The following is a 25,229-nucleotide window of genomic DNA, read 5'->3' as shown; positions in this document are numbered from 1 at the left end:
TGAAAATTTTCAACTTTTAATTTTTTTTCGAATTTTCCGAAAATTTTTGGTTTTGTGCGCATTTCAGAAGGTTTGCAGCGTTTTTTGATTTTTCGAAAAATTTGAAATTTTTTTCTTCTAAATTTGACACGGCCCATCCCTATCAGGACTAGACTCCGTCGGACTGTCTGCTTAACACAGTCTCAGCCGTACTCAGTCTGTGAGGCAACCGGTATCTGCTGTACACGGTGTGTGATTCACCAGGTCTGTGCTTGACTCCGTCTCTGGTTAACAAGGTCTCTGCGTCACTCGTCCTGTGCCTCACCGGTCTCTGCTTGATGCGGTGTGTGCATCAGCCTGTACGTGCTTGACTCGGTCTCTGCCTCACCCGATCTCTGCTTCCCATTTTCTGTGACTCACCACGTCTTCGCCTCTCTCTGTCTCACACCTCTCTGCTTGTTTCGGGCTGTGCCTCACCCGCTCTCTGCTGAACCAGGTCTGTGCACAGACGGCCCGGCATATGTCGGGTGATACAGAGAACGTATCTTGCAGAGAGCGAGTCCGTTAGACACCGCGTCCGACAGAGAAAGGGATCGGCAGTGACAGGGTCGTCCAAGACAGGTCCTGGCCTGGATATTGTGGAAAAACTTTTGACGAAAAATATAAATTTTTTCGAAAAATCTAAAAACGTAGGACATCGTCCAGAAAGCGCACAAAACCAAAATTTTTTGAAAAATTACAAATTCAAATTTTTTTTCGAAAATGTCGAAAATTCTTAGTTTTCTATGCGTTTCATGGCATTTGCAGCCATTTTTAATTTTTTTAAAATTTCGAAGATTTTTGAAAATTTTCAAAGGGGTACCCCTTTGAGAAATTTCAATTTTTTCGAAAATTTTCGAAAAATCAAAAAACGTGGGAAATCGTCCAAAACGCGCAGAAAACTAAGAATTTTTGAAAATTTTCAACTTTTAATTTTTTTTCGAATTTTCCGAAAATTTTTGGTTTTGTGCGCATTTCAGAAGGTTTGCAGCCCCTGGCAGTCTCCACCAACCAACCAACCAAAATGTTAACTAATTTGGGAGTCCTGCGAAAGAGCAAGGAAATCGTTCCTTGCTAGGTAACACCATTCCTGCATACGAAATGCATTGCTGGAAATGGTAAACAGAGCCTTGAAACTAAAACGGGAGTTTGCTTACGCTAATGGGGGTTTTGTTGTGGCGGGTGCCTCGACCATTCAAACTAGGGTCTGTTGCTGCTGATGGGAGGTTATCCCATCAGGCAACTTGTCCAAAAGAATTTGGTTGGTTGGTTGGTTCTCTGGGCTTAGGGGGGAAATCACTTCAGCTGAAGGCCTCCATGATTGGGGGGTGGCAGGCCATGCCCCTCTTGAATTATAACCTGGCATTCGCCTTACAACTGAGGAAAAGCATGGAAAACATCAGTTACTGTAGCCGAGTAGACAGACCACGCATTGCGCTCCACCTGACTCTCCGGTACACCTGGTTGTTGAGGCACCAGCTTGCCAGAACTCCACCAATGCATTACACTGGCATTTCGAGGTACTTTCTCGCTAAGACACAAGCTTACTGAGAGAAAAACATGCCGATTCAACGTGTCCCCGGTACTCGACCCGGAGCGGCTTGCTAAGACACTGGCTCGCCAGGATACCGGCTCGCCGAGACACCGACTGCCCGAAGTACGGGGTGGCCGAGATGGCGGCTCTTAGTGAAATCGCCTCTCCGAGAGACTGGCTCGCCGAAACATGGGCATGCCAAGACCGGCATGGCGAGACACCATCTTGTCGAAACATCGGCATGCCAAGACGCCGGGTAGCTGACACACCTGCTTGTCGAAATATCGGCTTGCCCGACCCCGACTGTAACAGGCACCAGCTGTCGGAGGCCCTGACTGGCCAAGAAACCGGCTCACCGAGAAACCGGATATTGATGTTGTTACCTGTTATAAATAGTACATTAATGGCCTGTAGTAAAAATCCTACATGCTCTATGATATGGCAATGGAAACCTTACCCAACAGAATCATCTGAGTATCTTTGTATTTTAGGTTTATTGTTTGGCATATCTGGGGTTTTCCCCATGCTACTAAAAAACTGGTGGCACCTGAACAGCTGTCCTTAGGAAGAGGTTTGTCTTTGGGGCCAAAACTGGTTCTATGACCACCTGAACTACACAGATCTTCCATTATATTACTGTGTTATCCCATAAGACTACCAAAAATATGAGATCCAAAAGAAGGAACTGGCAAAAACTAAAAAAAAAAGATATAGTCAGAAGAGATTTAATTGTTGGGTCAAACATACACACACAGTGGAAACGTCATAGAATTATGAGAGTAATGATAACTTTGTTCACAACTCAGATACTGGCAAAGTGATGAGTCACTTCCATATTAAGTCCATAGTACTCTGCTTTTCCTCTTTTGCTCTAAGACAACGTATAAGAAAAAATATCATGTAAATATGACAATGAAACTCTGGGCAAAACATGAAATAAGGCACTTTACAAAGAAATAGCAGTGGACTTAATTTTAAAGCCATTACAGCAATAATTGTAATGATATATAAATAACAAATAAGTACAATTAATAATTCACTTGAACTGGATTCTTACATGTTTCTGTTCTTCAACTTCAGAAGCAAATGATGAAGATCTATCTTCTGCATAATCTTCTGTGTGCACAGAGTCCACAGAATCCTCTACAACAGTTTTCTGTGATTCCTGAAAAATGGATAACAATTTTAATCTATGTTACAGTTACAATGTAGCAAGTGACTAAGCATCTCCACTGTTAACTGTTATAAATTGATTGAGATTTCAGAAGTAATTATAGCCCTGAAGATGGAGACAATGAGCACCTGTGAATCATTAGTAAATTTACCAAATGACATGGCACATTGCAGAAGATAGCCACCTTCAAATTGTACAATCATCAATTTACAGTTCCCACTAGCCTTACAACATGGACTGAAGTATTTTCAGGAAGTTGGTGTCATAAGTTATCAGAGTTTTTGTTGGCTCACTTTCCAAATTCCAGTTTCATAAAGGAATAGATGTGTAACGTTTTGTATAATTTTCATCCTGAAAGCATTTGAACCAAATTACATTTTCATTTATTTATTGAAGAGTACCAACATGTGCTACAGTTCCGCTACTTTTACACTTCATTGGTAAATGTAGTAAGGTTTGCAAACTTACTTAATCTTGAAAAAATGAATATTTGTGATAAAAGAATATAATTTACTCAGAAACCTCATGTTTTCAAACTACAAATAATGATAAATCAAGATCAGTAAGCAGAGTCAGAGCTACTTCACTTATAAAATTTTAGCTTTCGGCAATAGAGAATATGATTAACATAATTTCCAATTCAAGCTGATTTCCTTCCACTGTTAAAATGCTAGTTCAGAAACAATATAACTAACCAACAGGGCAACTCACCAGTGTATCACTAGTAGTAGGAGTTCTAGAAGCTAGGTGAGGAATTCCTTCATTCGGTTTTCTAAAGCCATGCGGTGTTGCAAATAAACTGGCAAGAGAGAAGGAGCTGCTTCGAAATGAGGTTCGCTTGACAGTGTCAAGCCGAGACACTGAATGAGGAATTTGTAGAGTACTCCGGAACTCCTACAAACAAAGTTCTAATTTGTCAGTAACTGTAACACATATAGGATTTTAGGATTTGACGGCAGTGAGTCTGAAGATTACTATCTTGTGGGTTGTTGCGCCTTGCAGCCTGAAACGTCAGTAAACATCTACCAGACTACATGGCTTAACAACCTAGAAGACAGTAATTTTCAGCTTTAGCACAATTTTCATAAACAAATTACAGAGCACAATGATATACTTCTGAGTTGTGGTGCCACGTGGACTCTAGTGGAATCAGAGTAACACGGAAAATTTTTTTTGGCAAAGATCTCCTGCTGACTTTGTGAGGAATGAACTACTTTTCTGAAACATGTCATTCCAAAATTCTAATGATATGTACTGAATCAGATATGATAAGATTGCCAGTATTGGAAAACAGCAGAAAACTATCAGCAAATATGATCCTTTTGGGATGAAGTAAGGAATAATCACCATATGGAACAGAAGTCATTCACAACACATGATGACATTTCACTATATTGAGATTTTATAATAGTCTGACCAGGGAAACACATTTAAGGACAGAATATATTTAATGTGTAATATTATTAGTATGCTATTTGCAATTAATATTGGATACTTATACTTAAAACACTGTACCTCTAAGTCCTCATCTTCATTTATATCTGCTATATCCTGATAAGCCTTAGTGAAGAGCTCGATTGCTTTTGAGTGAAAACCTAACTCAATAGTGACGAAACCTAGAAGCAACGACTTTACGTCTTGAAGCTTTTTCTTCTCAAACACATCAACCTGCTCTTCAAGGGCTTTTGCAGTTCGAGAGACATCGGCACTTGCTTTCAGTAACTCTGCCTCAGCAAGAGACTTGGAGGCTGATAAGGATCTGACATAACCAAGTTTTCACATGTTGGTATTTTAAAATTTACCCCTTGCACAGCATTTTTCAGCAGAATAGGTGGCTGAGTCCAGTTCTGTTCTCTGTGAGTGACCAGTCACCAAAAAGGGAGCCTGCCAACATGTAGCAGGAGCTCAGTCTGTTTGGAAGCTGCATGATAGAAGCATCAGTAGCTAAAATGCATTGTTGCAAGTTTGCACCTATTCCTTGCATTGTGTTGTGACATTCTGTTCTGATGGAGAAGAAAGGTGCAGATTTGTATTGCTAAGCTTACAGATTAACTCACAGTATTCACACGTACTGATTCACTGCATGCAAATACATCAAACAAAACAATCTGCATTCACTGGAATCCAACCTATGATTTATTCATGTCTCAGTCACCAACAGCACTAAAAACACTATAAGGAACGTGAACAAAAGTGCTGAGTAGGGACAGCTCAGTTAGTACAGTGTCTAGGCTATGGATTGGAAGACAGGGTTTAGTTCTCAGCACAGCATGAAGCTAACCAATTACATCCATCTAGGGCCCAGGTTAACAGGCGTGTTATCACAACAGAAAAAACATTACAATATACTAAACCAAATACAAATTTAGTATCAGTCAGCAAAGCATGAAGTGCTGAATTGTATTTGGTACATGCTGATTTTTTGTAATGCTGTATTACACTTTTGTAGCAATCTTGTTCTGAAATTTTGTGTTCCAGCAGATATATGCAAGATGTATCATTTGAAATTCACCCAACAACGATCACCATACTATGGTACAAAGAAAAATAACTGAAGTAGGTCCATCCCCTGTAACAGACTCCCCCACTTAAGTTTCTGCTTTTTTTTAAGCATTTCATAATGTAAAACTTGACAACAAAGCATCAAAAACAATGATGCACAGAATAGTAATCAACATTTGGGACACAGAAGTACTTGCCCATGACAAACGCTCATTGAGTAATCAAACAACTGAAATTATGGCCAAACTGATTTCAAGCAGTGCAGCCACTCCAACAATGGGACAGGGCTGCAAGAATTCAATATTGCTATTGGTTTGTCATTTTTGCATTAAGGGGTTCAGTGTGCACTAATTAGGGCTGCATTCTAAATGGAACACCCCCTGTATTACCAATCCAATTCAGTTTAGCCTGTTCATGGAATTAGAACAAAATTCACATAAGCCAAGAATTTCACATTCTTGCTTATAAACCTTTCAACTTCTTTTGCACATGAATACATGTCACTATCCCACAATATGGTAACACACATTACTACTGGAAGTGCATCTGTGTATAAGCAAATAAAACAAATTTTACAACTAAAATTATTTATATTAGATGCTGCACATGGCTCTAGAAAAGTTTCTTTTCATGCTGGCATTTGACGAAAGGATACTATTTGCTGCCTGTTTCGAGGATTTCTCTCCCTGACTCGATCAAGATGTTTCCTTCGAGCCAATACATGATTGCAGGCAACGAACGCATTCTTGACTTCTTTTTTAGCATGTCTGCAAATGTCTTCATACTGTGAGAGCTCCGATACTATTTTGGAATCTATACGTTGAACTTGGGCATCCCTGTGATATAAAACTATATTTTTACTTAGTGGAATACATACAGCAAGGTCAATAAATATTAGGTAGTCAAGGAAAACATAAGCTCTTCCAATGAGAGTCAAAGGCCAACACTTTTTCAACAATGTAAAATCTTCTACATACACTGACTGTCTTATGGATCCATGGAATGTAAATAAATTATTATTATTATTATTATTATTATCATCATACATTCACTAATAAAGCTCATAATGTTCTAAAAAAAGCAGAATTTTCCTTTCATGAACACGTTTCCCTCCTATGGGAAGTAGTCTTCATTTGTCTTCACCACTCGAATAAATAGTTGAAACCAAGCATTTTCTGTTATGGAAAATGCATTCAGCCACAGTGGTGTTTTTTCATGTTTTTCAGTGAGGCAATGATAATTCCAGCTGTCTACGAATTTTAATATTAACAGTTCAAAATGTATAAAAGGAAAGGATAGTCACTCACCTGTGCAAATTTAAAACTACTTAACTTCCTGATTACAAACTGGCAATGCTAACCAATACATAACCGTCATCTCCAGAAATAAAAACGTATTTACGAAAGCGTAGAAATCTCTATCATAAAACAAGACCGGAAAACTGTAATCCATATCAGAATACACAGTTCTGACACGTGTTCTTTGCTATTTTGCATTTTGAATGTTCCTACCTAACAAAAACTATACCATATTATTTATATTACACAAGCATTATCATAAGTATCAGTCATAAAAGCATAGCAGTAAATTGCAGCACACGCACAAACACTTACTCCACCAAAGTTACTTACCTTTAAAAGCTCTACTACCACAAATTATAGTGCTGCTCCTACTGCACGAGTTCATCCAGCCAGCAAGTTTGTGTAACCCATTGCAGGAAATTGAGTAAGTACGTGTTTAGATGACAGGACATAATGTGCGTACCAGTTTCATCAGCATCTATCAAGTAGTTCTAAAACTGAATCACATGGACAGACAGACAGACAGAGACTGCTCTATATACGTTCATTTCATGTACACTGTGCAAAGAACACAAAATAACAAACACAATAATCAACAGGAAATGAATTTCTTAGTTAAAATATCCTGTGACCTGAGGGTACTCAGCCAACCAAAAAAAAAGATGCGCTTCAGGGTTGAGTGCTACTGGGCACTTATTTATCTCTAAGAAGATACTTTTAGAATGGACCCCCCAATTATTGAGGTCCTATACTGTTGTTTGTAATCAGAAACAAGGAAGCACCTGTAGTCTCCTATAGCCAGTAATGTAGAGGAAAACTGAAGTAGACCATTTCTTAAGGATCTGTTCACATTTTCAGCTTCTGCATAATCTTGTATTACCTTTACTATTTCATCAGACGTATCTCTTAACCTGAAAATAAGAGTCACATGAAAGAAAGGAGTTACCTAAAGTCAAAATTAAGAAATTATAGACACATGACTTACAAAAATCAAGAAAGGTAAAAATGAAAGATGTCACTTCTCAAGAAGCTTAATTATTTTAAAATAACTGCCATAATCTCAAGAGTCAATACAAATGCATAAACATGTCAGGTGGATCACAGTTTTGGTGTTTTGAGCTGTACTCTAAAATACAAAATTTATTCTCTGGAGCCTTGTAATTATGGTAGAAGAATCAAAATATTCATTGCCAATGGACACGATTCTTAGTCATTCCCATCTCCAGTTGGTAAGGTTTCACGAGAAAATGCCCATGCAAGGAATGGAGGGGTCTGATGTAAACACAGTGATATGCTACTACTGTTCAGATTCCAACATATGTTATGATTAAACATTTTACAGCTGTTTTATTTTAGTCCCTTCTTGTAAAATAAACATGAGTAGTTATTTGCATGTTAGCTGAGTTATTTGATTTTATGATGCTGTACTATTATAAATATACCAGAAGTTCTTGTTGTTTTAACTGTGAATTATAAATAATATAAAATATTCAAATTTAATAAACTTTCTACCATGTAAGGATACACAGTTTGCCTATTACTGTCTTCAATTCAATAACTCAGAGAGTCTATTCCCCTAATTTCTCCACTGCTGGTTAAGTCAGGGTTAATGGACCTGTTATTGTCTTCTTATAGGTTAACTATACACTTCTACTTTCAGACAATCTTCTTCAATTTTCATCAAGTGCATGAATCAGGCTGCCCATTTCTCTCTGCATACAAAACCAAATTTCTCTCCAACTATTTTCATTGATATTCCCTTCCAAAATACAACTCTTGGTGTTCTTGTCACGGGGGGGGGGGGGGGGTAATATATTGTCTTTGGATAGATAACAGAACTCTGGTCCACTGAAACCAAGATGTGAGGAATTGTGTGGAACACTGCACAGCACTGGGGTGGTGACAGCAGTGTCACTAACGACCCCTTTGGGGCACCAGGTAGCACATCATGTTCCTGCCTTCCATCCATATGAGGCTCCGTAGGCAGTGACTGTGTGCTCCATTTCTTGTGGAACAAAATGGAACACAAGAAATAAAAGAAAAAAGGCAGAAGACATACAAGGGGGCTCTGTAACACAGAGGTTCCACCTGAAAGTTGATTCACCTCAGTATGGAACCAGCAGCTCCGGCATTTGACAGTACCAGCAAATGCGGGTTAAGCTGAGAAAATAACCAAGGCAAGGGACTCGTCTGTTGCCAGCCAGCAGTTCTAGCATACAACCATGAAGTATTTACACAAGTGATAACATCTTAATTCAGCTAAAGCCTCACATCATATGAGATATGTGAGGCTTTCTATTTCATCAGCCTCTCTGTAGGTCCCTGGTCTCAGAGTGTCTCTTCCAAACAATTTGTTCTTTGCCAGCTGAAGCCTGCCTGCTTGCCTCGGAGGCTACATTTTGTAGGTCACCTTCATCCACAGTTTGCTAGAACCACTAGTTATTTGTTACAGAATTCTACAAATTTTTAACATATTAAAAACTGAAATATGGAAAATTAAATAATTTTAGAACACGCACCCTGCACTCTTCCGTGTGTAAGCTGCAAATATGGTACACAGTTCTGCAAAATGCTTCTCAACTGTGGCTATCCTCTCCTGGATAAATTCAGCTTGCTGTTCACTAGAAAATAGATTACTAAATGAGAATGTGCCAAATTCTACAACTTCCCAACATTTTAGGTACAATATAAAATAAGCAAACAAACAAACAAACATGCCAGAAAACCAAAGTTATACATGTATCATCTGCTGGCCTGACTTCATGGAAAGAGTCCAATTATTTTGACCAAGTGCATGTTTGCAGAAAAGTGTACTTTAAACTTACCAGGCAAAATGCTGTGGACGGCTGGCTCTGATCATGATAGATATTTGACAATACTGAAACAGTGAAATATTAAAAGTATATCACAAAGATGCCAACATATGACCTGTAAATAAGTAACATGTACCCAAATGTGCATTTTAATTGAAATTACGGAAGAAAACAAGTGAATTTTGGTTGGCAGATTGGAATAATTGAAACTATTAAGAAGCAATATAAATAATGCATTAACAAAAATTAACAGAATTTTGTGTAGCTAGACATGCTAAGACTCACCGGAAGGAAGGTCTTACAAGATTAATGACAGAAGGTTAAACCTCATCCTTCTGAGAGCTCACAAATTTACGGACTTTCTCACAATGTTATGCACAGTATTTTACTCTTTAGTTGATGCTACATGTTCAGTGATGATAAACATGAACAATAAATTACACAAGTGAAATGTGGTTACAGCCGAGTGTTCCGCAACTGGTACATATTGTAAATATTCATGCAAATAACTGCAATAACTATGTTCTCATTTATATTGGTATTATTTACTGCACTTGTGCTAAGTATTGCATTTGTGTTGATATGATCCTCATATCTGGCTCGTACTATGGAGTATCTACGGATCTATCAGTTCTATTTTGTGTTTGGATCATCATAGTTTCCGAAGCAAGTGGAAACAATCATCCGTAATATTTCTGTTGCGGCGATAAATAAGTTTGTATTCGTAAACATAACCAATATTGGGAAACGTAACATACAACATAAACACCTACCAACTGCATCCACCACCAGCTACCAGCAGTACTGAGATTCGTTGATCAACGATCAAAAATGAGTAATTCTTTGTTACAATTACATGGATAATAATTCATTCATACAAATTCATTGCGCTCCCATCTATCCGCAGCTGTAGTGAGGAAGTGCAGTACAATCTGGCGGTACCACCTAGCATTAAGCCTTGGCAGCAGCCACCGCCAAGAGCTCAGTCGTTAACAACGTTAAATGCAAACCGACTTAATCAATAATGAACGTCCCCAAACCATAATGCAGGCGTTAATTTTAAAAATCGAATATAGCTATCTTCGGATTACACAGTGTACTATCCCCGACGGCAGTTATTTTCATGTTTGCCATCGTAAGACACTGAAATCTCACTTCTATAAAACTTGGTCCCTGTTACCACAAAGGTATTTACTCTGCTTTTGAAAACAAATGTATATGAACTGATTTAACTACGATCTCTGCACCCATATCCATCAGGAGAAAGTATCTCAGCAATTCCTTTATTAATCATGTACAGGATTGTACATTTGATTTTCTATTGAATGTAAAATTTATTTTACTGTCTGTTGAATTTCCAGACTTCTTCTCGTTATTTAACTATTTATGTGGGTGATGCAACTACTCATAACAAAGCATGCTGAACATGGTATATGTATAATATATTCATTGTGTACTTTCCAGTTCAAGCCACTGTCAATTTGTTGACCAGCATATTTAGTTAATCACACAACTTACATTGACAATACTAGATATCTGTCTTGTCAAAAGGAATTATTCATAACCTATTTGTTTGTATTTTAATATTGTAATGATAATGCACCATATACAGAGACAAGCAAAAGTAGGATGATCTGTATAAACTGAGAAGTGTATGTACCTAAATTTGTGATACATCAGGGTGAACTACCTTCAATGACCTCTAAAACATGAAAATTGTTTATTGTAACACTGTTTGGCATAACAGAAAGAATTCCCAAGAAATTTGATTCTAGGGCCGTACATAGAAAGAAATGGGATATTCTAAGTAGAGATGATTACAACATTATTGCAGTCCTGGAAAGACAACAGAGGCATGTACAGCTGTAGCCAAGAGGAATTTTGGGTGAAAATAATGTTCTGAATAATATCACAATATTTTACAAAATAAGGATCTCATGTTAGAAGAAAATGTAAATAAATGTGATATTCCTTTCAATTAGAAGTAATCTTGTGGAGCAAGAGCTTGAGGAACAGTTTCAAGGATAAAGTAAGCCCTTCTGAACAACGTGTAATTTATTTTTGTGTTTTATGTAGGTTTTTAAGAAAGATACATTGTTTTATCAGAAAACATGCACAGCGTAGCATAACTGTGAGATTAAAATCAGGCCAGCAGGCAATACAGGGATTGCTGGTAACACCTCTTTCTTAGCAAAATAAATAATAAATTATTCTTTATAAATAATGAACTGATCAAAATCTGTCCACAGTCCACAAAAAAATCATGAAGCTTATTATATTACTTATATACAACTAAATTGTCCTCTGAATCATGTAATGTCAGTTTCCCCCTCACATTTCCTGTGTTTACATTTTGTAGTGCCTTGCTGGTTACTGTCTACCACTCAATCTCTCCTGGGATGTACTTGTCAATAAGAGACTGGTAGTATGGCATGAGAGACTCAACATCAGGCACATCTGCACTCTTCGTGTACAGATCATATTTGCTGCAAAAGAAAACGAGTAGAATGTTACTTTTATATATTTATCTGTGACTTGAGGTTCTCAATGTATTGAAGATGTCAACTTTGATCTTCTGGCTGTAATTCCATGTGATCTTGCAGGCCATTACAATGTCTGTTCCTCTGAAATGTGGTTATCAATATTTTGGGGAAACTTCAGTATCCATCAATACTACATGGTGTTACAACCCAGAAGACCATGATACAGATAAAAGTTTTAAAATTCTCTTCTGACAAACATTTCCTAATAACTACTTGTGTCTCATACATGGACAGTATGATAAAAAAATATGATAAACTTCAGTAAATACAATTTAGCATGCTTACTATTAATGAAGTGCACCTGTCACTCCTTTTTTAATTCATAAAACTGTAGGCAGGCATTCATTCCTGCTCCATGTTTCTACCAGCCGTTCGTATTGTCAGGGGATGCATTCGCATTCAACTTTATTTGTAAATGCACTGTATAATATTGAAGTGGAAGATGGGTCGTAGAAGGGGCCTACAGATTAAATGAGGTTCACACAAAGGATGGGGCCCAATATTCCTTTAACAAAAGTTGGGGGAAGGGAAAACATGTAAAAAATTGATTTTAAACCCATGACCCATAAAACAAATATACATTGCCTACCTGAAGGCTACCAAGTTTCGAGGTATGTTTATAATCGATCATCACTTTCAATGTATCATTTGTGACTGCATGGTTCATCAGTTACAGATATAAAAACAAAAAATAAATACTCATTTCTCACTTATTCTACTAAAAATGGCCTAACAGATAGCACACATTTTTAAAGGTCTGCATAACTGTCTTATTCATGTTACACAGATAAAGAAAGCATACAGCCTTCCTCAAACAGCACAAGGTTCATTCTGAGTTTTGTGTAAAAATTATTAAGGGGATGGACATGCACTTTCTTGAACAAACAAAATACATTCCTTCTCCCTGAAACCCTTGTACAGCTGGGGTAGTCATTATTACTGAATCATGCTCCTCCACATCACAAAAAATTACAGTATTATCACCAGAGGCAGTCAAATCACCACACACAAGCCATCATGTGAATTAACTTCTAAAACCACATTTCTGCTTATCACACTGTAATTTGAGACATACAAACTTGCCATCTTGTAAAGTGGCCATGTGGAAAATGTGGTATTAAAAGCAGAAATGATGGCATTCAGACTAAAAATGTTCAATATTTCAATTAATTTTTCCTTCATCTATGGTCTCCATTTGTAAGACAGAACGGTGAACATCAATGTGGAGAATATGGTAGTCGCAACAGACAGGCTACTTATGTGGCTCTGAATGTGGTGATAAAGCAAATTGCTTCACAGTATCACTTACTTAAATTCATGAACCCAATGCAGCATTTTCTTATCCTTCTCATCACAAAGATGCACGTAGTCACCACCAGCATGCCATGGGTAGAATGAGTGGAATCTGCATAGTAAAGTTCATATTAATCCACACATATAACTCCATGGAGCAGAGCCCTTGAGAACCTAATAATACACTCAGCTAGTCAAAACAAAATTGTGGTTTATTTTGTGTCTAACCACAGTCTTGTTGGCTCTCATTGGAAAGTAATATATACAAACAATGTTACCTTCACATGTCCATCAATTGTAAAGATACATCATTTTCTTAAATTTTCCCCTTATTCTGACACACTAAAATGCTTATAAGTCTGGTTCTAATTAAGATAGAGAACTTATTCTTATACCAATTGCAAGCTCTTAAGTTGTGGCTTTCATACGGCCTCCCACTCATATTTTAAGGCACATTAACATTTTTACTTTAACCTTTGACATCTATTATAAAAATATATTGCCAGATTTATGCAAGTTTTCCCACAACAATTACTGATATTTCATTACATCTTTGGGAAACACCATGTTGGGACATGAAAGTGATGAGAAGATATGTGCCATCTTCTTCTGGTGATCTTACGCTACACTGAATGGTTAGGCATGATGAGCCACGTTGTAACCTGCAGAGACAAGCTGCATGGCAACACGACTCTTCCGACCTTTCAGTTCACACCTGATTCCAGTAGAGTTAAGTTGTATCCCCTTGTGTGGCAAGTTCTGTGGTGCTTCTGTCAAGTACATAAAAAAAATCCTCCCAGCTAAGACTGAATCTTCCAATTAGCTACTTCCCTTCCTTTAGGCCAACCAAAATTTTGTATGCATTTTTAATCTTCCCATGCATGCTACATGCCCCACCCAAATCATCATCCTTTTACTCCATTTGATCACCATACCAATATCTGGCAAAGAATGTAAATTATAAAGTGTCTCATTATGCAGTATTCTCCAGCCTTTACATTTCCAGATAGCAGCCAGGAAGACAAAAGATTGTAACAAATTTTTGGTTTATCTGCATGTCAATTTTCACACACTATGTTCAGGCCTAACGATGGCCAGATTTGTTTGAAACATGTTGTTCAAGTGAACAGACAGTGAACAGTGTGTGTAAAAAGTGACACACAGAAAAACCGAGAATTAATTTGTTCATAAGATCTTTTTGAATAAAACTTTGTTCTGTTATTATCATTTCCAAAAAATGGCTGTCTTTTTATGATTTTGTCTTGCAGTGTGGTAATGACATGAGCATATATTTAATTTTCTCTGCTCTTACTTTAAACCAACCTTCTTATTAGCATATAACACAGCTTTAATGTTTTTTTTTCCATTATACTTTTTACCAATAAATTAAAATCATCACCATAGACCAGAAGCTGACGAATCCCATTCAATTGTATTTCCACCAGGTTTTCTAGGAATTTCCTGATGGTGTGTTCTTACACAAAGTTGAAGAACAACGGCAATAAAGTATCTCCTTGTTTCAGACTATTTAGAAAAGGAAATGCATCAGTCAAATATTTATGTAGGCATTACTATAGGTTTAATTTAAACATATTTCAATTAATCTAAATATTTACATGGGTATACCAAATTCATTGAGAATGTTGTCAATACTTCCCTCCTAATTGAATCACAGGTCATCTTCAAGTGTATAGGTAGCTGATATAATAGCCCACTGTACTCTCCTAATTTTTCTGTTTCTGATGAAAGCAGCTACAGTATTACAGTAATACAGAAACTGTTTAAAAGTAGTTGTTATCATACGTCGAATGTGGTCTTCTGGGTTGTGACACTATGTGGTCCTACAGGTAGTCACCAACTTTTAGAAGAACATTTTATCTCCATCTTCACATGGAATCACAACTGAGAAGACCATGATCAAAATCTTCTTCACCACTAGAAGACGAAATTTTAAATGGTTTAACATGTGCATCTTTCACCATCTTCAGTATCAGGACAAAATGATAACTGGATTCTTTGAAAATGTTTCAGAGTTCAAATACTTGGGACCAAATACAACAAATCAAAATATTTATGTAATTAATAGCACATTAAATTTGATAAATGCTTACTACCATTAGTTCAGAATAGTTCAGAATCTTTTATCCATAACACTAGGATAAAAGTGTACAGAACTATAATTTTGCCTGTTCTCTGAAACTATTATATATAAATATCAGGGAGAATATCTGTTTGTCCTATCCAGGCATGGCGTATCCTACAATGTGCAATCACTATGTTCACTGCCATGAGTCCATGTGAGTCAGCAGTGATGGGGTAGGAGGAAGTGGTACATATTTCTATGTGACGTTCGTGCATGAGTCAGTGTCATTCAAGATCCCTTCGTATATAAGTTTATACTGCAGCACGGACCTTATGTGAAGTGTAACTCACTAGGAAGAGTCAGAGGAAATTCAAAAGAAAGTTTCCCAGGGTTTGATTTCCCAACAGAAATATTATTCATATGATCTTTGCAATAAAGTAAGAAATGACATGTTAATGAACAGGAAACTGACATTTTGTTGTCAAGTACTGATAGAAGAAAGGTTAGATGAAAACTTTTAAATACAAGTTAGCTGATCGAAAGGAAATTTAACAAAATTTATGATACCTTCTTTACACTGTCTCAAAATGCATGTGCGCCTACATATATGTTGTTGAGACCTTCCGGTACAGCCCTACTCTTCATTGTCAGTTTAACCATGGTGTGAACTTCAAGGTCGAGATGCATGACAGACAGTGATAGTGTGATGGATTCAGATGAAAGTAATGATAATGAAAAAGAAAATGTATTTTCTTTATTTGTTGTCTAGTTAAAGAAAAATTTTCAATAGCTCAGACTATACAGTGCCAAATGATAGGATGACAGTAAATTGGGAAGGATGTGGAGGGAAGCAGTTGGGGCCTAATTTAAGGTACTATCCTGGCACCTGCCTGGAGGGACTGAGGAAAACCATAAAAAACCTGGTGAGGATAACCAGTCTCCAGGCCAAGATTGGAACCCGTGACCTCCTGAATACGAAGCAGGAGTGTTAACCACTCGATCACGATGTTCAGTAAGAGAATGTAATTAGTGTTCAAGATGATAATAGTCATTCTGATGGAACCAGTGTTAGCAAAGATGTGTGGGAAGATGATAAATAATATTGGGAAAAGGGAAATGTTTGCAGGAATTAGTGGACCTCAAGATAGTGCACAGAATGTGACTAAAATTGTGGACATTTTTACATTATTTTTAGCAAAACATACGCTGGACAGACTGTAGCAGAAATAAACCACTGTGCTCAGCAAAATGAAAATTTCAAAGGAAACTTATTTTCTGAAAGATCAAGGGTGAATGAATGGAAGTCTGTTATAGAGAATAAATATATGTCATTCTAACTTGCATTATTCAAAATCCAAGCTTGAAGATATTTTCATGTTATCAGCTGGTAGCCATATTTACCACTGTCATTTCTCTGGAGTGATCTGAATCAATTTGCAAGTTTTTACGTTTCACAGATAACAGTGCCAAAATTAAGATGAAGGTCCCCTAAAATTGTAAAAATCAATTCTAAAGCCTCTTTGTGTTATTGATTGTAACAAACACACACTAAGTCCTCACAAGCAGGATAAGCTGTTACATATGCACATCATAGAAAGAAATATAATGAATAAGCAGCATACGGAGCTCCTCCATAGAGTACTAAATGTGACAGTGTTGAATGCAAAGACAATATTCAGATAAAATGTAGACAGAAAGATGGACTTCCTGAAATTTAAAGTTTATTTAGTGCAGGGTCTTTTTTAGTAAAGAATTACAAAGAGCACAAAGTGACAAGTCCCAAGCAGATGACAACACAATAAGGACAGTAAGGACAGTGCAACATTTCCAAAGGAGAACACTTTCAACACAAAAGAAGTCAAAACCAATGAAATGGTGTTTTATGTGTACAAAGCATTGAAAAAGATGCGAAACTGTGGATGAGTGCCCCAGTTGTGAAGTGGCTTTGTGTGTGGATGAGTTTCAAGGTTATCTTTCGAAGCAATTTTTCTACAGTAATATGACTTGCATTTTTAATTCATTTTGCTTATATTTATTTATTAAAATAAATAGTAAAGATTTATTTAGTTCCCCTATGTAAAAAAGCAATCTGTATATATTTACAAAAAAATATTAAAATTCAATTAAAAAACAGAGAATGTGTGGCAATTTAAAAATCTTGTAATTTTCTAATTATTATTTCCCAAGACTAAATGTCCAGCAGAAAATTATCCTGCATCAGGCTCTGGACACAGATTAAATGCCTCCACAGTTAACAGTTTAAAAAAATATAAACAACACTAACCACAAAACCCACAAAATTATGCACTCTGGCAGCTGTCGGAAACAGTGCTAAATATGTTACGTTTGTGAGGAACTGTCTGCATTGATAATTTGTGGATTCCCATTAATAAAACGCAGTTCAGTGGATCAGTACATAAACTATTTATAGACTTTATATAAAGAGTGTAATTTAGCATATGCCGTACGATCTCAGGCTTTCATGGGACTAACATTAATATTATTATTGGCCATGTCAGTTGGTCAAAAATCATCATTTCAAGAAGCAGCCGATCCAAATTATCAGAACATGAAGCACTGATCCTTTAATCAACTGACATGGCAGATAACCTGAGAAGATTTTATTAAGTTAGTACCATGCTACTGAACATGTGCTTCCCTCAAAAGAATATAATAACCTAACAAAGTAGAGACTAGTCAATATTTCTAAATATAAGAAAATAATATGGAGGTGATAACAACAAATGTTTTTATATGGTTACTCAGTTACTTCATGACATTTTATCAACTGCCGAGGTTATGTAATGAATATCATATTGGGAGGTGCATGGGTCAAAATGGTCAGTGTCTCTTTTTTTCCTAGTATAAGACACAGAAATGTAGGAACACCTCAGACAAGATAGCCAATTGCCAACCAAGATTCAAACTGGGTACCTCTTCAATGGAGGTCAAACATATTCACCTCTTTCCCAATAAATTCTAATACTGTTCAGTTGTGTAGAGAATTACCACTAGACCAGAAGGAAACAGAATATGAATTTATGAACAGTGTTAATGAAAATAAAACAAGTCATGATTCAGAAATTATTCATCCCAAATCACATGATGAAAGTTTTTCATCCCTTCAACCTACAAAGTTAGAAACTAAGGATCAAGTTGCAACCAGAAGGTGATGTTTACCTGATCATATACAGTGCTTCTTCAGGAAGAGTTGTCTTATTGTGTTTGAGCACTTGATACATATACTCATCATGGCCCCATGACATGATTATGTTCTCCAGACCACAGTTTGGTTTGTAGATACCAAACTTCGTGCTGAAAATAACAACAATAATAAAGAATTAAAATCAACTCTGAATCACCATATTGTAGGGTTAAATATGGTTGTGAACTGGTTATACAGGGCATACATAAATTATCCAACTTTGCTTGTAAACAAAAACCTTTATGAGAAGGCATACACATGCTGTCTGAGCATCTTCTGTAAGAGAAACTCTAAAAGTTTGTTCTGAACATTACATGCATTCAGCATGGGCACCATTTGTCACACATTCAATGTCCAAACAATATTCAAGCTCCATCCATTTATGCTGTAGCACATCAAGATCAACTGTTGCAACGGCAGATGCAATTCTAACCTTCAGATCATTGAAGTTGGCCACTAGAGTTCAGTATGCACAATTTTTTACATATCCCCACAGAAAAAACTGAAAGAGTGAGATAACCAGTAAACTGGCTGGCCAAGAGATGGGACCAGCACGGCCAATCCATCGGTTTGGGAAATGCTGATGAGGAGACACGTGCACCATCTTGCTGGAAAAACACGGCAGGCTGAAGTTCTTGTAACTGTTTACAGAAAAAGTTTTCCAGCACATTTAGGTAATTGCTGGATGTCACAGTCAAATGTGTCATTTGCAACTCATGTCGACTTACGTGGACCTGTACCTTACTTGTGCAAAACACTTCTGGTATCCTGAAACTGTTTGTACCAGGCATGTACACATGATCTTGGTGGAGGCATCTTGTGATGATACGTTGTTCTGAAACATCTTTGGACCTGTATATCTTATTTCATTTTGATATACCATTCCACGCACTGTGCCTTCTCCTGAAAGTTATGGCGACTGACCTGATTCACAAAGATGGATGCAGTGCAGTAGAAAATAACAAGTGCTACCTTCTACTGGGAACTCAGTGGAACTCTGAGAGTTTCTGTCACAGATGATGCTCAAACAGCATGTCTATGTCTTCTCATAAAGGTTTCATTCATATGTAAAGTTGTAAAGACAATCTGTACTTCTCAAACAGTAAATTAAGCTGTGGGTTTCCTGTACTAACACATTTAGATTGCAGATGTACATTCCTGATGTAGAAGTGGGTTCCACATAACTTCATGTAGTTTGTGCCATAGTCAGTTGATGGATTTAATAATACTGAGGTATTGGTATGGAATACTTCAGCTAGTACGTGAGGAAAGGAAGTATTGACATTTCAACACATAAAACACAGGCTGACTTACTTGTACAGCAAGTTGTTCCCATCTGGATTGTTCTTAAAGCTGGTCTGTCTGTACACAATAGAATTTCCCCAAGCACAGCCCACAGGAAATGTGTCCCCCACCACTGCCCATTGTGGTTCACCATAGAACGCCATAATCTACCATTAAAACAGTTACACACGAACTACTGCATAGGAACTGTTCACAACACACCACTAACAGCACAGAATAAATTGTTATTTTATTAAATGCATATATAAAATACCCTGAAGTGTAAAGGAAGAGGTGTACATCAAGGACATTAGAAAACAAGATACTAAGGATAAACAAGGAAATTAAAAAATTGTGCTTTTCACCAAATACTATCAGAGTATGAGATGGGTGGAAAATGCAGTATGCATGGGAGAGATGTGAAATGTATACAAAGAAAAAGAAAGTCACTTCAGAGATGTAAATTTAGATGATGGGACAATATTAAGAAGTAGGGTGTGAACTGTATTCATCTAGCTTAAGGAGTATACAGTGGTGACCAACTGAAAATTATAATGAAACCTCACGTTCCATGTAAGATAGGAACACTCTTGACCAGATGAGTAACCACCAGATTCAAAAACTTTGCCAAATATAATTAGTTTCAAAGGCATAGTTGTGAGGATAATATTAAAATAAATCCTAGGAAAAGGTTGTCTTAAGTGAACAAGACTGAACTGGCTCATAGTGGATTTTGTAAATATGGTGACCAATCTTCAAGTTCTGTAAAAGCAGAAGATTTTTTGACCATCTCAATAAGGCTCTATTCACAGTAACGTTATGTAGTGTACATGAATGAGTTAGTTAAATTTTCTGTCCCTGTATTTTTTACGCGTATATGAAGAAGCATAATACAGTTTGAATTATGTAACGAGGGACAGAAACAGAATAGTACAGCTTGTCTACATTTTAAATGAAAACAGAGCATATTTACACAGAATTACACCAACTTCTTAGAAAGAAAGCTGCAATTTAAATTGATATTTTGTAACAATTACTTGGGCAACATTTGTACACACAGAATAATGCCTAGGTAAGATATTCATTATTAATGTCACCAAAGTTTGAAATATCATCATAAAGAGTGTGGTATGAAATAAATATGTATTTCCTCAGTCTCCAGTGTCTCTACTATTTACGTACTTCGCAATGTACTTGGTTATAATAAAGCTCCACCCAAATTGCCTGGGTACATCAATAGCAAATTTCATTATGATTAACTTAAAAAGTGATTTTCTATCAACAATATGCTCTTGAAAATTTTCTGCTCCTTTAAGATTCAATGTATGGTATTCTATACAACCAGGTTTCAGAACAAAACATGTGTTGGATGCACAGTTTCAAAACTGTGTCAACCAGCAAGCCAAATGTCATACCTTTCCGAGATCATGTAAAAGTCCCGTGAGATGAAACCAGTCCTCCTGTGGATAATCTGCACGAATACGTTCTGCCGTCTGAAAGGCATGCACTAAGTTTGGAATGTCTACATCTGGGTCACTCTCATCCACAAGATCATTAAGCTTCACAAGTGCATCCATAACTGTTGATTGGAACTTGTCAAACCTGAGCCAGTAGTCCATCTTTCCTGAAAAGGATAGAGTATAATTTATTGACTGTAATAAAACATGTTTGTGGTTGCACTAGAAGAGAAGAAATGCTAAACATTTCCAACACATGATTTGAATAAAAATTTCGCTTACCTTGATTTAAGTTCTATTTTAGATGTTCTGCTTGGAAATCCCATAAAAGTTATAAAGAAAAGAAATTAAAACTGCAATCTGCAGGTAGGACTGATATTCAGTGATATAATTTAGCATAAACCTAAGTTAATTTGTAAAACAAGATTAAACACGGAACAAAACGAAGATGGAAAGTTTTTGTAGTATATACCAGAATGCAGACCCCACATTCCTGAAAGAATTTAAAATAAAAAATATTTTAAAAACATGCATTAATTAAAATTAGCTGGCAATTAAAAGACAGTATTCATCAAGACTCCTAACATGGAATTAATTCATGCAAAACTTATTAATGATCCACAAGTGTGTTGCAAAATAATTCAATTCAATTCTTTATTATTAGTGTGCTGTATCAACAGCCAGAAGGCCAATTACAGACACAGCACAGAGAAGAGCACACAAACACAATAAAAACATAAAAGGTAAAACAAGCAGAATATAAAATACATTAATTATATAAATAATTACTTGTTTTCTTTGCTTCAAAAAAAGCAATGGGAAAACTGTGATGCCCTTCTTGCCTTTAGATCCTTATAAACATGCACAGAAGCCAGAGGAATGGTGTACCCTACAGAGTATGCAAAACTTACAATTGCATTCCGTATGCCATATCTGAAGGATGGGATAATCTTTCCTAAGGTAACTGATAAAGGGCAGCATGGGTGATTATGTCACCAGTCGTTGCAAAGAATCATGAGTAATAACATCATGGAGAATAATCTTCCCACCTCATAACTTCAAATATCCATCATCCATGTTGGTATTGCACAAAATTATAACATGAGTTTGAAATAGACTCCAATGGGACATCCATACTAAATTTTACAAAAATGTGTCAAGCCGTTCTGAAGTTATTGCTATCATGGGCAATAACGTAACAGACAATGATTTCATCATTGGTGATGTCATCAGTTATCATAGAGTATCATGGTTAATGGCATTATAGGGGATTTCAAGTATCTACCACATTAGTAATATTGACTGTAGAAAATTAAAAAGAATGAGTTTGGACTAGATTCCAATGGCATAACCTCCATACCTAATTTCATGAAAATCCTTTAGATATTCTCATAAAGTCAATTCATTGAAAATTATTATTGGCTATTATTTCAAAAATTAAACATTTGCGTCCCCATGTTCATAGGAACATTTTTTCTTATTTTTGATCCTGGAACATGCACATGAAGTTTGTAAACATACTTCTGACTCATCCTGTGTGTGTGTGTGTAGAGAGGTAGAGAGAGAGAGAGAGAGAGAGAGAATTAGTAGTTCATAAAACCTCTTACAGATGGCAGCACAATATCTGCTGAAAGGCAGAACGTACCCATAAAGTGTTCTTTGCTTACACTAAAGTGTAAAGAACAGTTACATAATTCTTCGACACAAAAAGTTTCACATAAACCTGTAAATATTTTTTTAACTTGTAATCACATACTTAGGTGCCTAACAATTTATCACTTAGTCATTAAACAATAAATACATTTTACTCAGTAATAATTATGTTATGTTTGCAATATCTTTAATACAAGATTTGTATTTTTCAAAGACTTTTCAATAAACAAAATTTTAATGTTCTACTGCACTTCCCACCCAAACATTTGTATTATTTTAGGGAAATGATCATGTTAATGGCATAGAATGAGAGGTTAGTGCTTTCATAGTAGGTTTTATGAAAATTACTACTTAGTTCAGAAGTTACTAGGTAGTCACACATGAACAGACACATAAAACTCCTTTTACTGCCAATGTTACAAACGCATGGAACTATGTCCACTGCTCCATAAATCTACATGGCATGGTGCTTACAATTAGTTAAACACCAGAGACAATTTTACCTTTTGTGTGTGTGCATATAAGCACCAGTAGGTAAAAAATATTTAAATATTTGTCCTCCACAGGACCCCTTCCAGTTCAATCAGAATCTGTGTAACTGAATTACAGTTATGTAAATCAAGTAAAACAATTCTGATTTTTATTTTTGATAGGCATACTTTAGAATTTCATTTTAAACAATGACTGTATTAAAATTTTTAGTGCATACACTTCCTCTTTCCAGTCACCTTAGTTATGCTTTTTGCTTACCTCTGACAAAGTCAACAGTCTGATAGGTGTGCATCTTGTGATATGTAACACGGACCCTCTCCTTGATAGGATCTTCTGGGTCCACTGAATAATCTCTGAACATACCAATGGGCTTCGTGGCAAATATGGGCTCAGGCCGCAGCAGGAGCGAAGGATCCATCACATCCACAGGTTCACAAGCTCCCTGCTACATATTACAATGATTCAAAATAGTTCACATGATGAAATTATTAATTAGAAAACTAAAGCAGAGACTTCACTCACATTAATGTTCTCACAAGGTAAAAACAAAGTTCTGTCATATACATGGAAAAGAAATAATATGGCTGTCTTATGGGTTCTTGCGCTGTGTAGTCTGGTAGTTAAACAATCGCCCTGATGATGGAGGCAGCAAGGACCTCTGAAATGTCTGTAAACTTCTACCAGACTACATTTCACAAACCAGAAGACAACCATCTTCAGACTCACCACCACAAAAACCTCAAATCCTACATGGCAAATAAATGTTTCATAGGTGAGATTTTAGGTTCTCATGGTGACATTTATGAAAACCACTGTTGTGGGATGTTGCAGCGTAGTCTGGTAGAAGTTTACTGACATTTCAGAGGTGTCTGTTGTATCCATCCTCAAGGTGATGAGCAGGTGGTTACCTTCCATGTCACATCTTTCAGCAGGGATTGTGCTGCTGTTTTCTGAACTACATATTCTGCCATGTAACTTGAAAATAACTGAAGGAATTTTAATTTTTGGTGTAGAGCTTATGCCACTGGAAACTAGTCCAAACTTGTATCATACATAGGTTTTAATGGCTGGAGTTCAAGGTATAACTTCGGCTTTCGGGCGACAGCCACGTGGAATATTTGGTGTTAACCAACATTTCAACAAACACTGCAGTTGCCATTTTCAAGATGGATACAGGATGGGGTCAGCTCAGAAGGCCAGATTTTTGATGCAGCTCTCAACCAAAAGCCAAGTTATACATTGTATCATACATGTAATTTACTACAATCAGTGATACTAATGACAGATACTTGAAGTCATGAAGATGGAGAATGATTGTCCCTTATAATGCCATTATTCATTATCCTCTTCAACAAACTGTCCTGATGATGGAGGCAGCAAGCACCTCTGAAACCCTAGTAAACTTCTATCAGACTAGATGGTGCAACATCCCAGACGACAGTTATCATCCAAATATACAGCATGTTCCTGTTTCTTTATGAACTAACGCTTTGGTAAAATTTTCCTCTTTCACCTTAATTACTGGTTTCTTTTAAATTACGGCAGGTCTTAATAAAACTAAATACGAAAATGTTCACACCTTCACAAAGTAGAAGTGATTACTATTAAAAAAAGCCTGCACCTAAATAAAAGCAGCCAACTACCAACCAAATCAACCATCAAATTAGTAAAATATATGGAATATCAAAATCTGATAATTAAATTTAATACTCACCACTACCTTCATGACTGCACTGTACCAGTAAATATCTGAAATACTGTTAATACATGATGTTTTATATTCACTTCTAATCAGCTGAACTTTGGACAGGAGAAGGGGAAGGGGAGGAGCTGAAAACATTTCAATCCGCTCTCTTCCGTCATTACTTACGCACATT

At 36.6% G+C, this 25,229-nt stretch overlaps 3 protein-coding genes across 5 annotated transcripts in view; all 3 read right to left on the bottom strand.

Annotated features, from left to right (window-relative positions):
• Positions 1-2,261: 2,261 nt before the first annotated feature.
• Positions 2,262-10,231, bottom strand: Fam92 (CBY1 interacting BAR domain containing protein Fam92). 2 transcript variants are annotated; one of them, XM_022086298.2, is made up of 8 exons: positions 10,116-10,231; positions 9,355-9,407; positions 9,049-9,150; positions 7,312-7,440; positions 5,884-6,064; positions 4,242-4,466; positions 3,438-3,620; positions 2,262-2,717 (listed from the first exon to the last, which is right to left on the bottom strand). In XM_022086298.2, exons 1-8 carry the CDS (start codon positions 10,122-10,124, stop codon positions 2,589-2,591), a joined length of 1,011 nt encoding a protein of 336 aa, XP_021941990.1. In that variant the 5' UTR covers positions 10,125-10,231; the 3' UTR covers positions 2,262-2,588. The 2 variants fall into 2 exon arrangements, with proteins under 2 accessions (XP_021941990.1, XP_021941991.1); XM_022086299.2 differs by lacking the exon at positions 10,116-10,231 and adding an exon at positions 9,628-10,088.
• A 1,148-nt stretch (positions 10,232-11,379) lies between these two features.
• On the bottom strand, positions 11,380-25,215 carry Miox (Myo-inositol oxygenase). Of its 2 annotated transcripts, none has more exons than XM_022086295.1 (7): positions 25,067-25,215; positions 23,611-23,797; positions 21,166-21,374; positions 19,781-19,917; positions 18,442-18,576; positions 13,195-13,290; positions 11,380-11,828 (listed from the first exon to the last, which is right to left on the bottom strand). In XM_022086295.1, exons 1-7 carry the CDS (start codon positions 25,190-25,192, stop codon positions 11,720-11,722), a joined length of 999 nt encoding a protein of 332 aa, XP_021941987.1. In that variant the 5' UTR covers positions 25,193-25,215; the 3' UTR covers positions 11,380-11,719. The 2 variants fall into 2 exon arrangements, with proteins under 2 accessions (XP_021941987.1, XP_021941988.1); XM_022086296.2 differs by having other exon boundaries at positions 23,611-23,794; positions 25,067-25,093.
• su(w[a]) (suppressor of white-apricot) overlaps positions 23,658-25,229 on the bottom strand; it is a 35,698-nt gene continuing 34,126 nt past the window's right edge. Inside the window, exon 16 of the mRNA XM_087357219.1 lies at positions 23,658-23,797. The gene's annotated coding sequence lies outside the window, so the exon portion shown is untranslated. The remainder of the gene's footprint in view (positions 23,798-25,229) is intronic.

Source organism: Zootermopsis nevadensis, unplaced genomic scaffold (assembly GCF_977971745.1).
Source record: "Zootermopsis nevadensis isolate Lab colony 2312 unplaced genomic scaffold, Znev_1.0 Znev_ptg000002l, whole genome shotgun sequence".
In the NCBI taxonomy this organism is placed as follows: Eukaryota; Metazoa; Arthropoda; class Insecta; order Blattodea; family Termopsidae; genus Zootermopsis; species Zootermopsis nevadensis.
This window is presented reverse-complemented; position numbering and strand designations above follow the sequence as displayed.

What these genes read in the sequence shown, in the direction of transcription:
- Fam92 (XM_022086298.2), bottom strand. An exon ending in TACACACGGAAGAGTGCAGG is followed by an intron (nt 7,441 to 9,048) that starts GTGCGTGTTCTA and finishes TCTTATTTTCAG; the next exon opens with GTTAAGAGATACGTCTGATG. An exon ending in CTCGAAACAGGCAGCAAATA is followed by an intron (nt 4,467 to 5,883) that starts GTATCCTTTCGT and finishes TCAGCCTCCAAG; the next exon opens with TCTCTTGCTGAGGCAGAGTT.
- Miox (XM_022086295.1), bottom strand. Translation starts at nt 25,192, where the DNA reads ATGTTTTCAGCTCCTCCCCTTCCCCTTCTCCTGTCCAAAGTTCAGCTG. An exon ending in TTTTACATGATCTCGGAAAG is followed by an intron (nt 19,918 to 21,165) that starts GTATGACATTTG and finishes TTTTAATGGTAG; the next exon opens with ATTATGGCGTTCTATGGTGA. An exon ending in GGGAACAACTTGCTGTACAA is followed by an intron (nt 18,577 to 19,780) that starts GTAAGTCAGCCT and finishes TGTTATTTTCAG; the next exon opens with CACGAAGTTTGGTATCTACA.